Here is a 14,126-nt window from a genome sequence, read left to right on the forward strand (position 1 = left end):
GTGGAGATATTATCATTAAAGGAATTAGTAATCTAAGTTTTGGAGCAGCGTATGTTGCTATTTTTTAGAAAATGCCTTCAACGGGAAAACAACATGATTCTATAGTGAAAGATGCCTGTGGTGCATTATGAAAAGGACAAAAGAAAAGAAAAGAAACGGTGAGAAAATCCTTTATCAAGTAGGAAAAGGAAAACATTGTTGCCTTCAAAATTATAGCATAGCAGTTCTTCTCCTCAGTTGTCACCCTTAAAAGAGTTTTGGTACAAAGAAGAGATGCAACACGGCTGAAAATGGTTTACTGGCATCAAATTCAGAATGAGCTTTTACTTTTCACAAAGCCGTGGCCACTTTGCTCACTTTCAACCTTTGATAAGTTGTCTCTGTGCTGTTTTTAGTCAAACATATTATTATTTCACTTTTATTTGCATAGTTCCGATGTTTTTTGAAAATGTGGTTGTAATAGCTGCAAACTTAAATCAGTTTGCACCACTAAAATGTCACACTGGGAGGTCACGGTGAAGTTGTGCTCTTCGTTTTATATTCTTAATGTCTGTAATTTCATGTGCTAATTTGATTCATGGTCCACTTCACTCTACTTTTAATTGCTTCTAACATTACAGATTCATGCACATTGTGAGAATTCTTATCACTCAGCTTTTATCCTGCAGAAGATGTCACAAATGCAAGCAATTGAAAGCATCTATTGACAAAAAAAGCTATCTGAGGCAGGTTGAAAACAGAATCAGTAATGTGTTTGAATTTGTAAAGTGAACTCGTATGATCAATGTCTGTTTTTAGAACTTGTCTTTCTTCTGTTAGGCCTGCTCTGGCAGCTTGTGCAGGTGGGCGAGGCAGTGTCAGCTCTGATGAACAGCCCAGGCGGGCTGATCATGTGCGATGAGAACCAGGATATCCTCGCCAACAACAGCCAGACCCTCATCCAAAATCAAGAGCATCCGCCCACTGACCACTGCCCTCTGCCTCTCTTGCTGAAAAAGGTCTCTGTCTAAACATCCTGCTCCCACTCCCAAGACCTGCACTCGGCACTGACCATAAGCCTAACAAAAAGCTCTAGTCCTGGATTAATGTGCCTTTGAATAGGGATTCGGGGGGGGGCTTTACCCAGGACAAATATTTGTGCTGCATGTCTGGGAAATCAGTGAGTAGATTACATTTTGTTGGATTTTCTCAGTGATGACTCACAGTACAGCACAGCTCATGACGTTAGTAGGTTTGATTAGATTAACAGTGTGTGGTGTGTTGCTAAACTCTTCACGAAATAATCACATAAAGCTGACAGATTCTCCCCCAGAACACAATTAATCCTGCCAAATGAATTGCGTGTCTTTATGTCTTTGTGCCAACGCGAGCTGTGGCCAGAAGCAGGATGTTTTCGGGTCATCCCTCTAGTTGTACTTCCATTTGTGCTTATACTTTTCATCCATATGTATATAATTCATATCATTACTCTGACCATTAGAGATAGATAAACTGCAGCTTCACTAGTTGGCAAAGGCGTTCGGCTACACCGTAATTCTGTTTCTTAACAAAGCCGTTAATAAGAGAGACAATAAGGGAAAACACTGACATTCTCGTGAAGTTGCAAAGACACTAAAGGCTTTTAAATTGTAACTTTCACATACATGTTCAACTTGTCTAAATGTTGCTTTCAGTGGACCTCAGTAATTTCCTACGTACAAGTAAGCCATATTAATGAGCCTAATGCTGATTTAGGTTTGATGATTTGAATCAATTGATTGAAATATAACCACAGACAAGGTAATTAATTTTGTCTCCAAAAGACATCAAACTTGGACCAATGCTAGGGCAAGTACAACAGTGCTGTTTGAAGTATTTTTAGGCTGAATCCCAACTCTGAACTTGGCTCTACCCCTCTGTTTTGCAGGGGTGAGATGCCCCTTTTCTTTTGCAATCGAGTACAACCTCATTCCATAAAACTTCAATGAAAACAGCCTGCGGTGGTTTGAGTTGAAGTTGAAAGGGAAACATTTGACTATTTCATGAAAAATACTGTTTTATCTTGAATTTGATGACAGCAACAAGTCTCAAAACAGTTGGGACGGGGCTATGTTTAGCATTTCATGGCATCCGCTCTTCTTTTTACAAGAGTCTGTAAACATCTGGGAACTGAGGAGGAAAAAAGAAATGTTGCCCCATCCCATCAGAGATGCAGGTGTTTGAGCTGAGCATAAGCTGGATATTTATTCATTCAAAAATGAATAAAGATTTTGATATATTTTTACCTTGACATTAACATAAATTCATTTTCTTGAATTCTATTGGTCTCAAGGGCATCACCAACAGAATGGGCACCCTAAAGTTAGTGGGAAATGCCACCTTAAGTGTTTTTCTACAGTGTTTGGTTCTGAAGTTGGGCATTTTTAAATATTATTGGCAGCCATCTTGGATTTGACCTCTCCCGGGCCTCAGACTTCCGTCCACATCTGAAAATAAACCTCATGGTATAAACTAACTATGGTAGAAGTTTCATGTTTCTTTCAAAAATTGCACCATTTCCCTTGATTTTAGGGCTTAGCCGCTGTACTAAATGATTTCTGGAAGTGTTCCTGAGCCCATGCAGTGCACCTGGACAGTCTCAGGTCTGTTTGAAATATAATACTGTCTGAGGGCCCGAGGATCATGGGCATCCAGTACTGGCTTTTATCCATGCCTCTTGTGCTTCGAGATATCTTAGAGTCTCAAATTCTTTTGATGATATTATGTACTGTAGATGGATGGAATATTCAAAGTCTTCACAATTTCACATTGAGGAACATTATACCGAAATTGATCCGTAATGTGTAGGTTTTTTTGCAGATTGCTGATGGTTTGCCCATATTGGCCCATACTTCCCATATTGGCAGATCATCATCCTTTACCTTATCACCACTATTCCTTTATCCTACCCAAAGGGACACCTTACGTCTGTGAAACAGAGGGATGGGTCCAAGTGGTAAGAGCAAGGGTAGAAATTAGGATTGAACCTTAGGGTTTTGGTGTGAGAGTGAAACGGATTTTTTTGTATCATAGACACTTCTCAAAGGAGTTTATAACTTCCATAAACCATTGATATCTAACAGACTTAATCCCAGTCAGATTAAAACTAGTAAACTAGCTGTGCAACTCACAGACTAGACAATGGAGATGAGAGCCAGACAATGCGGAAAACTTGCTTCATCTCTTTTATTAGTAACTTGGTAAATATTTGACTGCCAAGTGTTTCACATTGAATAGATTCTAATAAGTCCCATAAAACATGTCTTTCAGTTGCTGCTGAGTGGTGATGACATGTTGCAGTTGATCAGTGCTAAATGCGTTGCAGCCATTTTGGTTCACTCTCCCTGCCAGTACAGCGCTTCCTTCATCAAGGCTGACATACCTGGTAACACATGTGCAGACTCACAAACATAGCAGCTACTGCTCCATCTGGCCTCTTTTATTTCATTCCTTTTAATATGTCATTGTGTATTTGTCATTTAAACTCTTCCATTATGAATACGTTATTTTTCATTTTGATATTTTATATCATTATAGTGACGTGGCTCAAATGTCTGGCATCCCTTCAAGAATGTGATGCGCTATTTTTGGAAATAAATATTACCAGCAATTTTTCTATATTGTTGTAGTGCATCAACACTGTTCCCAGCTCTATTTATTTCCCCACAAAGTTTGTCTGTTCTGTCTCCATTTTCCTTAGGATTTCTGTTTGACCGTCTGGCCTGTAGTAGTAGTGAGATGCTGCTGTGGTGTGTCTACAGTTGTTTGGTGCTACTCACTGAAGACCCACTCTTCTTCTCCCAGTGCCACTCCATCTATGGTGAGAGCAGAGACTTTATGTAAAGATGGACAACACTTCACCATTTTTGCCCACAGAAGAGAAACGAGGTGGCAGCACTAATTTCTGAAATGTTTTGGCTTCCTTTTTGGGGAGCTTACATCTTGTACTGTGGTGGTTAGCACCGCTGCCTCACAGCGGGATGATACCCGGTTGGATTCACAGCGGGGGCCTTTCTGTGTGGAGTTTGCGTGTTCTCCCCATGCATGCAAGGGCTGTCACCGGGTACTCAAGCTTTTTCCCACCAGAAACACGCATGTCAAGTTAATTGGTGATTCTTCGTTGGCGTAGGCGTGATTGGGAGTGTGCATGATTGTTTGTCGCTGTGATGGACTGACAACCTGTCCAGGATGTAACCCCACCCTGGGTGCACCCAACGGTAGCTGGATTGCAGCATCCCAGATATTTCTAAAAAGCGTTGTCAACTTGAGAGGATTTTTCAAAAAATGTTTTAAAAAAATGGATAAATAATAATATAGATAATATTACATACATGCCGGGGTCATAGGTGATACTAAATTGGCTGTTAGATTTGTCTTTGTGTCAGCCAACCTGTCCAGGGTGTAAGCTGCCTCCCTGGCTGTTGGAAACTGGTGTATACGCTCCAGGACCAGCCCCCCCCCCCCCCCCCCCCCCCCACTCTACACACACACAAATATGCCTTTTATATGCACTATAACAAATGATTTTGCAGAGGTCCCACTGTCCCTGAAGAACTTGAACACAACTCCAGCAGAATAGTTTGGAAACAGCTGCAGTGCAGAATCAATTTGCCAGTTCACCGGATAGCTCTTGTAACCAGTCCTTGTTGCCACTTTGCTTTAGCTTTAGATATGAACTTGAGCTCATTATAGCAGCTTCCATATAGCAGTAAATTAGAAACATGTATCATCGCCACTGTTTAAAATGCACAACAGTGACAGTAAGTGTTTGTGTGTTTGTGTGCATAGTTTTCCATGTTCATCTATGAGCATGTCTCTTACTTATCATATACTTATACAGATACACATACTTATATATATTTATATATATATATATCAGAACACTTGAGCAAGATTAGACAAGTGTTTGTGGTTTTTGTGGAGGGTATGGTGGTCGGTGTTCTTGTTTATGTGCAAAGATGAGTCAAGTATTTCTCTGAAGCAAAATGTGCATGCTATGTGTGTGTGTGTGTTTGTTGTGTGTGCTAGGTATTGAATCTCTGGTGCGAAGTCTGAAGGAGGCTTTGCAGATGACCAATTTGGAAGTACCAAAACAAGGTTTGCTGCTCCTCACTGAAATACTGGAAAGGTGAGACTCCGTTTCCTTTTACTGACCTTCTGCTAAATGATTTCACTGCAGTGATCGGTTGCATTCTGGGTGAATAAAGTCGAATTATAAGTGCCTTCTGAAGAACAAGGGCTGTATTTAAAACCGCCTACCATAATAGCCAAAATATAGCATGAAATACTGATTTAGTTTACATCCTTTTAATAATCTAATTGCGTTGCCTGCCTATATTCTGCTGTGCACATGGGATATCTGCCATGTGCAAATTTTCTTTATAGAGCCTAAAAGGCAAACATATACATATGTGTGTGTATATATATATATATATATATATATATATATATATATATATATGATCATCATATAATAACAGTCACAAGTTGTTAGTCACTACCTTATCTAAGTACCCCTATGCAAATCTCTGCAACAGTAACAACACTCAAAGAAATGGCAGACGATAACACTGCAGTGTCAGAGGTCATTTAGAAATATGTTACCTTCCAAAGCACCAAAAATAATAGTAAATGCTACACTTCACTGGCTATGAATAAGCATTTTTAACAGTTTCATACCATACAGCGCAATATGCATCACACACTGCTTACAGCACTTGGTAGTATGAAGGCGGCAGTTTTGAATTTAGCTGTAGTATTTGTACAGCTGCAGCTTTAGCATTAGTTACTCAGGATCATTCACAAACGTCAAAGGTGAATGTATTTGTAATCGTAAAATGACATGTTAAAGAAACTGCTCTTAATTTGCTCTTAATTTAAGTGTTGCCTTGCGATATAGTCCACAGAAAAGATTCAATACCAGTTAGATCCATCAAATAATAATGTATTTTTGCTACCAGCCTATATCATATAGGTTGATGCAATCAATAATCGGCTTTATTGGATTTAGCTTTTTTTTTTTGACATTTCAAAAAACTTTCTACAGTACATTATGTGTATGTGAAGCATACAGCCAAATACTAACATGGAATTATAACTTCAGCTGCACTGGCAAGAAGAAGTGACCTCCTTTAAAATGTGTTAAATATGGTGCACTGGGGAGTTTAATTAGATTGGAATGAACTTTCTGCTGTCCCTGAGATGAAAATGTATCACAAGCCAATAAAACACCATCCCATTTGTGCAAGGTTGACATCATTTTAATGGGGTGCCCCACCATGACTTGGTAATGATAGAGGGGATAAGAGATTTCTCAGTCTAAGAGGGAAATTTGTCCTTTGCATCGAGGAAACAGTAAAAAAAAAAAAAAAAAAAAAAAGTAGCTAGTTGAGAGCTGTTGAAGTGCTGAACAAGCTAAAATGTGCTTGTGTGTGTATGTGTAACAGAGTGTGTAAAGATCAGATTCTAACCCAATTATCAAGCCTCATTTACGTGTGATTTATTTATTTTTTTATGTCTGAGGCTTTTTTAAGTGTATTGGTGTTGACAGTTCAGCACCACTGTATAAGTGTGTGTGTGTTTGTGTACATGTCAGTGTGCATGAAAATGTTCTGTTGAATGGTCTGTGTAACTACTGTTGTGACAACATTTAGCTCGTGCATAGCTGTTGTCGTGCAGAATCATGCAGACATATCGTTGTGATCTTTGTAATGCCAAGAGGTCAGCGGTATTTGTTTATTTTGTGTACTGTGCTTGCCCTTAAAGAAAAAAGTCATGTGTGGGTGAGTTGAGTGAGGCAGAGTGACGTAAAAGAGTAGTGCTTGTTGTGGCACAGCAAGTCAGAGCCAAAGAACGGCTTGTTAATACTAATTAGAGTGATTTCAGTAAAACTTATTATAGAGTTCTGCTGCTCTGTATAGATTTGGTTACCACTGCATCAATGTCTCTTATTCATCTGCCAACAAATACTAACAATTCTACTGATAATAATTGTGTGTGCATGTCCACAGACAGCCCCCAGGTGTGCATCTGTTCCCCAGTGGCTCAGCATTTGTAGCGGTTTCAGAGGCTGTTGTAGCTGGAGTCTCATCTCCCTGCCTGTCAGTAGCCACACAGGCCGTCTATGCCGCTGCCGCTTTGTTCAGGTACACACAAACACGTACACTGTAGACATGTAAATGAGACGCATGTTGTCAAAAAGACGTGTGCAACCATAACCTGATGAATTGAACCCTTGTCTTTTGAGAGATGAAGCACAGTGTGGTTTTATGACGTCTTAGTACAAAAGACATAGATCAATAATTGAAGTTATAGATGCTTTATTCAAGTCAGTCCTTGTAAACCTCCTTAATTGCCAAACGTCAGTCTTATGAAATACTCTCTCAGTCTCAATAGAATTCATGTTTAAATTATATTAGTGTTTAGAGTTCTGCATAATTGTGGATGGGCTGCATTGAGTGATGGGTAAATTATGCATTTGATGACACTGTGGATGCTTAACTGAAACCTTCAAAACACCAGTCCCCAAAGCAATCGCTTATGTCGTAGTGGCTTTGTCCCGCTTCCAAAGTTTTTTTGCTCTTGAACGCAATCCATTAGATGCATGTGTGTAGGTGTAATGCCTAAACTGAGAGGTTCATTTACAAGAGGGGATGCACCAGCCTGTGCCGTACCTACCTGGTTGTGTAATCTCAAATGTACACCTCACACTTTGATATATATGCATGTGTTTGTAGGTTGATTCTGCTGTGGAATGCAAATCAGCCTGCAAGAATATAAGATACATGAGGTTTCTATCTTAATCTGTTCATCCTTATGGCTATAAAGATCCCAAAGCTTCTGTGACAGCTATTCCAAATGATAAGGTTGGATTAACCGATGTTAACCGATAAAAAGATTTTCTGCGTTGTTACAGCATGTATCCCTTTTTCATGTCAAGCATTACTGCTACTACTGGAGCTGGCTCAAGGAATAGGTACCAAAAGTCACTGTTATGTTGCAAAATGGCAGGTAGGCATCATCATCCCACCACAAGTGAAGCTTTTTTACATCGTGGTCACAGCTGCACTGTCAATGGAACTGGTATTTAATAAGACAGGAAACTTACTGCACCCCCTAAACTGTCAGTCACAGGTTATCAGTCTGACAGAATAAACGTTGTAGGAGGTGTTTAGACATATAGACCAGTTTTAATTAGAATTGCATTTTATAAATGTAGGACAACAGCCGTGGCTCGCTTAATTGTTTACAACCGCAGATTAGTGACCCAAGACCACGCAGGATATAATGGTAAAAAGCAATCTGTTCTTCTCTGCAAATCAGACGAGTGTCTGGCACATGCACAGTTTCATTTGTTGTGCAACATCCATCACTAGGACATTTTCTCTTTGATAAAGTCAAAATTGATTATACATAAATAAATAAAAAACTATTTAAAAGAAATAGATGAAGCTTGTCATTCTTTGGTTCGTGCTCTAATTACAAAAGAACTAATTTGTGCAAAAGCTTTGTTTCAGACTGTCATCCTCTGTGATAATAGGCTGGAAACACAATTAGCTTACGGTGAATTTTCAGTTAGGTATTACAGGTGGGAATCTCTGCACCTCATGGTTTAATTTGATGACAGAGGGCTGCGATGCAATTATAAAATGATTTTTTTCCATCCAGGTTCTCAAACGGAATACGAACACATATCCTCTGCAATAAAAGTTGCTTCACTTCTGCTTGTCCAAGTTCCTCTTTTTGTGTTTTGTCAACATTACATGTTTAAATAACAAACTGACATATAGAAAATAGATGTTTGAACTTGTGAATCTATTCAGAATCTTCTATGTTTTGCATCTCAAAACATCTAAAATTTTTATTTTTTTTGCCACCCGTACTAGGTGTTTGATGCAGTGTTGCATGGGCTCCACATACTATGTGTGGCTGTTTAACTTATACAGCAATCCTTGCTATCCATCAAACTGTTCGGTGTAACATGCTGATGAGAGGTACATGTTTCCACATGTAGGCAAACTTATGTCCTAGCAGGTAGAAGGTGAACTTGCTTTAGTTTGCTTGATGTTTTGAGACCTCTTACTACTACCACAACAGCTAATACTACTACAACTCCAGTGCTGGCAAGGCTCATTAGTAGGTGTTCTCTTTGTTAAAAGAGCTTCTTCTCTCTCACTTCCCCAGACTCAACCACCAATCCAGACCAGTCCAGTACAAGGAGGTTGAGGGATTGATCAAAGCCATCACTGATAGGTTCTCTGAACTGCTTCTACCCTCCCCTGCTAAATGGCAAAAAACTGTAAGTTAGTTGGGAGTTAAACAAGGTTAGAAAATGCAAAACAGCCCCTCAGAGAAAAGGCTTGTCTGTTCTGTTTATCTACGCCTCATTGGTCTACGAATAGGTGGAACTCACATCAGGGTTCAGAGAGGAGGACCAAAATACACCAGAGAGAAGGTTGTCAAAGCAAAAAGCAGGATTTATTCCTGATGTTCAGAATGATAAAGGCCATGAAGGCAGGGGCCTGTGCTATGAGGCAAATTCAACATGCCCAGGGTGTTTCTTTTATTGTCTGCTTTAAGTGACCCTAACAAAGGGCCTCACAACTATGACAGTTTTCACATAAATGGGGTGGTAACTGCACTAGATAATAAATATAAAGCCTCATATTTCACAGAACAAACTGCATTGGGTTCAGCAATATGAACCAAAATTCATATCACTGAATGGCTGTTAGACAATATACATACTGGTTTGATATTCTGTTTGAATGCAGTGCCTGATATCAAAAAGCACTTTTATTTCAAGACTTATCAAATTAGATCCTTTCCAGGTTTTTTCTCCTGCTCAACAAAGCACAACCGTTCGAATAACAGATACGTAAACAATAGCCCAGCTTTGTACAACTATACAAATAAAGATTTATAAATATACAAATATGGGGTATTTAAAGATGGAATACAGACTGATAACACTGTCTGTAGCTAAAACCATGAAAATCAGACAAAGATATAAAAGCATGAGAAGATCAGGACGCAGGTTGATTAGTCATTTTTGATCTAACTGAATAAAATTACCCAGAATTCTCAGAAGAGGAAGCCACAATATACACTGCTTGAATTCCCTAAATGCTAAGGAAAGGTGCATCAAAGCCTCCTTAACTGTGATTTGTGTGGACAGGAGTGTGATCAGCCTGCAGCAACATGTTTCACTTTTGTGCCTGTTTCTTTTCTTATTAATTACAAACTTTGATAGTAAAGTAATGTTTTATATAATACCTCATAACCCGTATCACAGCTAGTCCGTGTGGTTGGATTGTCATTGCAGCACGGTTATCTTTTCCTAAGTCCTTAGGGATCCTGCCATCTTTGCTTAACCAACAAGGTCACAGAAAAGAGCTTCGGAAAAGACGGGAGGTAATTATTTGGGCTATTGGACCATACCTCATTTGGGTATTCTATTAAAAAGACAGTTTCAGGCTCATAATTTACACTTTAATGCTGTTCTGCAAATAAATAACAAACAAGGGCAATTTGAACCAGTTAGTGGACTTATTGCCTGAATTGTTATCCCTTTGCCTCTCGCCCAATGACCGCTGGGATAGGCTCCAGCCCCAACGGATTAAGCGGGTATAGAAAATAGATGGATGGATGGATGGATGTTATCCCTTTTTTTCTGTGGCATCAAGACAATAAGATTTTAAAGACACTTCAGGGATTTGAATTTGCATCTTTTAAAAAATTTATGTTGATAAAGTACAATCTTTAGTGTTTTTACTGAGCAGCCTTCTCTGCTGAGGTTATATATGTTATATAGTGCTTTTGCTCATCAGAAAAGGGAAAAGTTACTACTATCAATGCACTTAAATGTATGTAGTTTTTGTGTAATTTTCCAAATAAACTGAAGGGCCCAGATGTGGTGCTTTTCCATTTCTTACCATGCCCAGTTGTTGAGCACAAGTTAGCGCAGCGATTTACCCCATTAAGAAGTGCGTCACCTTCTTATGACTGAAAAAAACGGAATTAAACCTGAATTTAAACCACGAGTCCTTCTTCATGGCGCTCCTGGTTGTCACTAAGTCCAGTGGATATGCACAGGTTCAAAAAGCAAGCCTGGAATGAAGTGAGAGACAAAATGCTGGAGGCTGGAGTAAATGTGGATGTGGACACAAGCGTGACGAATAGGGAAGTGGCTGCAGGTGAGGTGGGTGTGGCAAACAGCACACAGTACAAAGAGAGGCAACGAAGACCTCTGGTGTCTGTGACAAGTGGCACACAAAATGATATTTTCATGATGGATTTCTTTATGAAATGACTGTTGACAATATGTTTTATGTTATATGTTAAAATTTGCTATGAATCAGGCAAGATATGGACAAGCCACTCTGTAAAAAGCTTCACAATGTAAATGAGTCGAAAACCTAAATGTTTGGTGCATGTATGTGTCACTACGGTTAATATCTAAGGCTAAAGAATATATAGAGTTTGGGCTTTTTTTCTCACATGATTTTTATTGGAAGCATTAAGCTTCCTGCAGTGACTGACCACGTGTACATTATAGCATTTAGTATACAAATAAATGTATTATTTAATAGATCTAAACTGATGTAGATAAATATATTTTTAAAGAAAGAAAAAGGAAAAGATTTAATCTAGTCTGAAAGATGACATGTCATTAAATCAAAATATCCCAAAATCTCAACATTTAAACGTAATTCTGCCTGTAGAATCTTGTCGAATAATAATTTTTATTTGATGTGATGAAAATGATCGGACCAGTCTATGAGAAGACTTCTACTCTGCATTTACCTTTTTCTTGCTTGTTTTTCCCCATCTTCTGGTGTTTCAGGGCAAACGGAGGAGGTCGGATCCCAGCAGCCAGACCTTTAGGTCCAAAGGATTTCTGCTCCAAGCCCTGGTCTGTTTTCAGGCTGCCTGCAGGTGAGGACGTGCTCATGGACTTAAATGGGATCGTGTTTTCTCATATTAGTTAGAAAAGTATTTTAAAAGAACATGAGATTGAAGCATTGTATTGGATGAAGTGTTATTTTGTGCAGAAGTCACTTGATTAGATATTTCTGATTCATCAGTTAAACTGCTGAACAAATAGCCCAAGTATGAGTGTGTAGCTGTATTTCTTGTTCCTTGTCACTTTTAGTTGTCAGTTATTTTGTGTGCCTGTGTCTGAAAAATGCCTGCGTGTCCAAGGTTGGCCGAAGAGTGTGCGTCGGAGCCTGTCCTGATGGAGAACCCATTTACAGCTCCATATAAACACAAAGATGGTCAGGGCCCAGTGGAATCTCTGTGTCAGTGTGTGCTGCGCTGCTGCGACTCTGTCTGGATTCCCACAGTTCTAGTGAGAGCTGAACACAGCTGCAGAGATAAATCTGTCTCTTATCTTAGACTTCTGTCTCTCTCTAACAACTTTATTCATTTAACACTTGAGGAAATTATCAATTTCTGTCATGTCTTTTCTTAGAAATAGGTCAGTGATTGCTGTGCAATGTCTGCTGCTTCCTCTTAATGTCTATTTTGATAAGTGCTCTGACACAGCCTCTTTCTTTGTGTTTTGTGCACAAAAGAACACATGTGGCTGTTGATCAGGTGCCTCTGCTGTGTTTACAGTTTGCATTTTGTTTTTGTGTGACGTTTCCAGAAGATGTGCGAGTGTGCACCCAGTGCCCAGATACTGCAGTACTTCTACTCCATCCTTTCTTCCCTGTTTACCCTTCTTCCGTCTCTCATGCCTCCGTTTGCAACAAAGCTAGGTGAGCTCCATCATAATGTGTAGCCATAAAGAAAAGCAAGGGTCTCATCATTTGATATTACTTTCATACATTATCACTCTGTTTTTGAGTAGCTGGCAGGTTGCGTGTGGCAAAATGATCAGCTTTGACTGGTGCAATAGCAGATTAATGTACGTGTGTTGTGTGAAGGGCCTTTGAACAGTCCCAGTAATGCAGCATTATTGCGAGTATATGAGAAAAATATTTGAGTATGAGTGGAGGTATTTGTTTGTAACATTTATATTTGACACAATCAGTAAGACGTTTTGCACTCAGGTTCTTGATAAAAAGGCCAGTTTAGTTTCACTAAAAACATCACTAAAATCTGTGTTTATGTGTACTTTAAAAAGAGTCTGAGTGCTTTGCTATCAACAAATCAAGGGCTAAACGTCTGTTGGGGAAAAGACAAAGCCACCAAACCAAGACTCACAGTGAACACGATAATATTTTATTATTCTATCATTTTATTATTACAGCAAAGTTGCTTCCTCCGGCATCTGGAAAAGCCAGAGTGGTGGCATTATAAAGAAGCTTTATGTTCACGCTGCAAGCAGTTATCAGAGCAGAACCGTTTTCTGCAGGAATAATGTGGGTCCTTGTGTACTAAAAAAGGGCAGTTAAGTTAGCAGTTTTATGGAGTTCAACCCTTTTTTTTTTTTATTATTAAAGCAGGTTGCTGTCCCTCACTGAAGCAGATGAACAGCCAAGACAATACGTGACACACATTTTAAAATGCTTCCTTTGTAGAACTTCCCACTACTTCTTCAAGTCTAATGCAGAATTAAAACATAGGTGTTTGGGATCATGAACTGAGCCTGAATCATGTGACTCGTTTCTGTGGCGCTGATGACAGGTGTCATCAGGTGTCTCTTTTCTGCTCTTTTAAATGTCATACCGTCTTCCTCTTCTAAACCTTTTGTCAAACACTTGCTTACACTGAGGTTTTGAATGTGACATGTGCCTTTTCTTTGGCGAGCAGATGCATTTGAATGATTTTGTTCTGTTACGCTGGTGACAGCTGTGCCAGGAAGTGTGTCAAATTCTCATTAAAGCAGATGCCTCCTCAATGCCAACATGTTTGCATGGACTTTTGGTGGTCAAAGGTCAGGGTCACTATGAGCTTCGGTCAGTCTCATGTGTTTACATATAAGGTTGATTCTAACTGTCTTTAACATCTTTACCCCTCTAGCCTCCTCTGGTTTCTACAGGCTGGCTGTGGAACACAAAGGCCTCTTCTGTGCAGGAAATAGGTACGAAAGTTAAACCCATCCTGAGCATCAATTAACAAAATGCTGCCGTCTGTGTGGATTATGTGAGTTAAGCAAG

General features: G+C 39.3%; 2 protein-coding genes across 2 annotated transcripts in view; both read left to right on the top strand.

Annotated features, from left to right (window-relative positions):
• LOC140273649 (ER lumen protein-retaining receptor 3) overlaps positions 1-11,404 on the top strand; it is a 50,336-nt gene extending 38,932 nt beyond the window's left edge. The window contains exon 6 of the transcript XR_011908047.1: positions 11,395-11,404. The gene's annotated coding sequence lies outside the window, so the exon portion shown is untranslated. The remainder of the gene's footprint in view (positions 1-11,394) is intronic.
• LOC140273643 (meiosis inhibitor protein 1) overlaps positions 1-14,126 on the top strand; it is a 48,978-nt gene that overhangs the window by 8,412 nt on the left and 26,440 nt on the right. The window contains exons 7-16 of the mRNA XM_072369267.1: positions 820-998; positions 3,289-3,403; positions 3,719-3,838; positions 5,047-5,146; positions 7,029-7,163; positions 9,202-9,316; positions 11,864-11,955; positions 12,223-12,370; positions 12,671-12,782; positions 13,990-14,050. Of these exons, the coding sequence (XP_072225368.1) occupies positions 820-998; positions 3,289-3,403; positions 3,719-3,838; positions 5,047-5,146; positions 7,029-7,163; positions 9,202-9,316; positions 11,864-11,955; positions 12,223-12,370; positions 12,671-12,782; positions 13,990-14,050 (1,177 nt within the window). The remainder of the gene's footprint in view (positions 1-819; positions 999-3,288; positions 3,404-3,718; positions 3,839-5,046; positions 5,147-7,028; positions 7,164-9,201; positions 9,317-11,863; positions 11,956-12,222; positions 12,371-12,670; positions 12,783-13,989; positions 14,051-14,126) is intronic.

This window comes from Leuresthes tenuis, unplaced genomic scaffold (assembly GCF_036924035.1).
Source record: "Leuresthes tenuis unplaced genomic scaffold, fLeuTen1.0.hap1 SCAF_17, whole genome shotgun sequence".
In the NCBI taxonomy this organism is placed as follows: domain Eukaryota; kingdom Metazoa; phylum Chordata; class Actinopteri; order Atheriniformes; family Atherinopsidae; genus Leuresthes; species Leuresthes tenuis.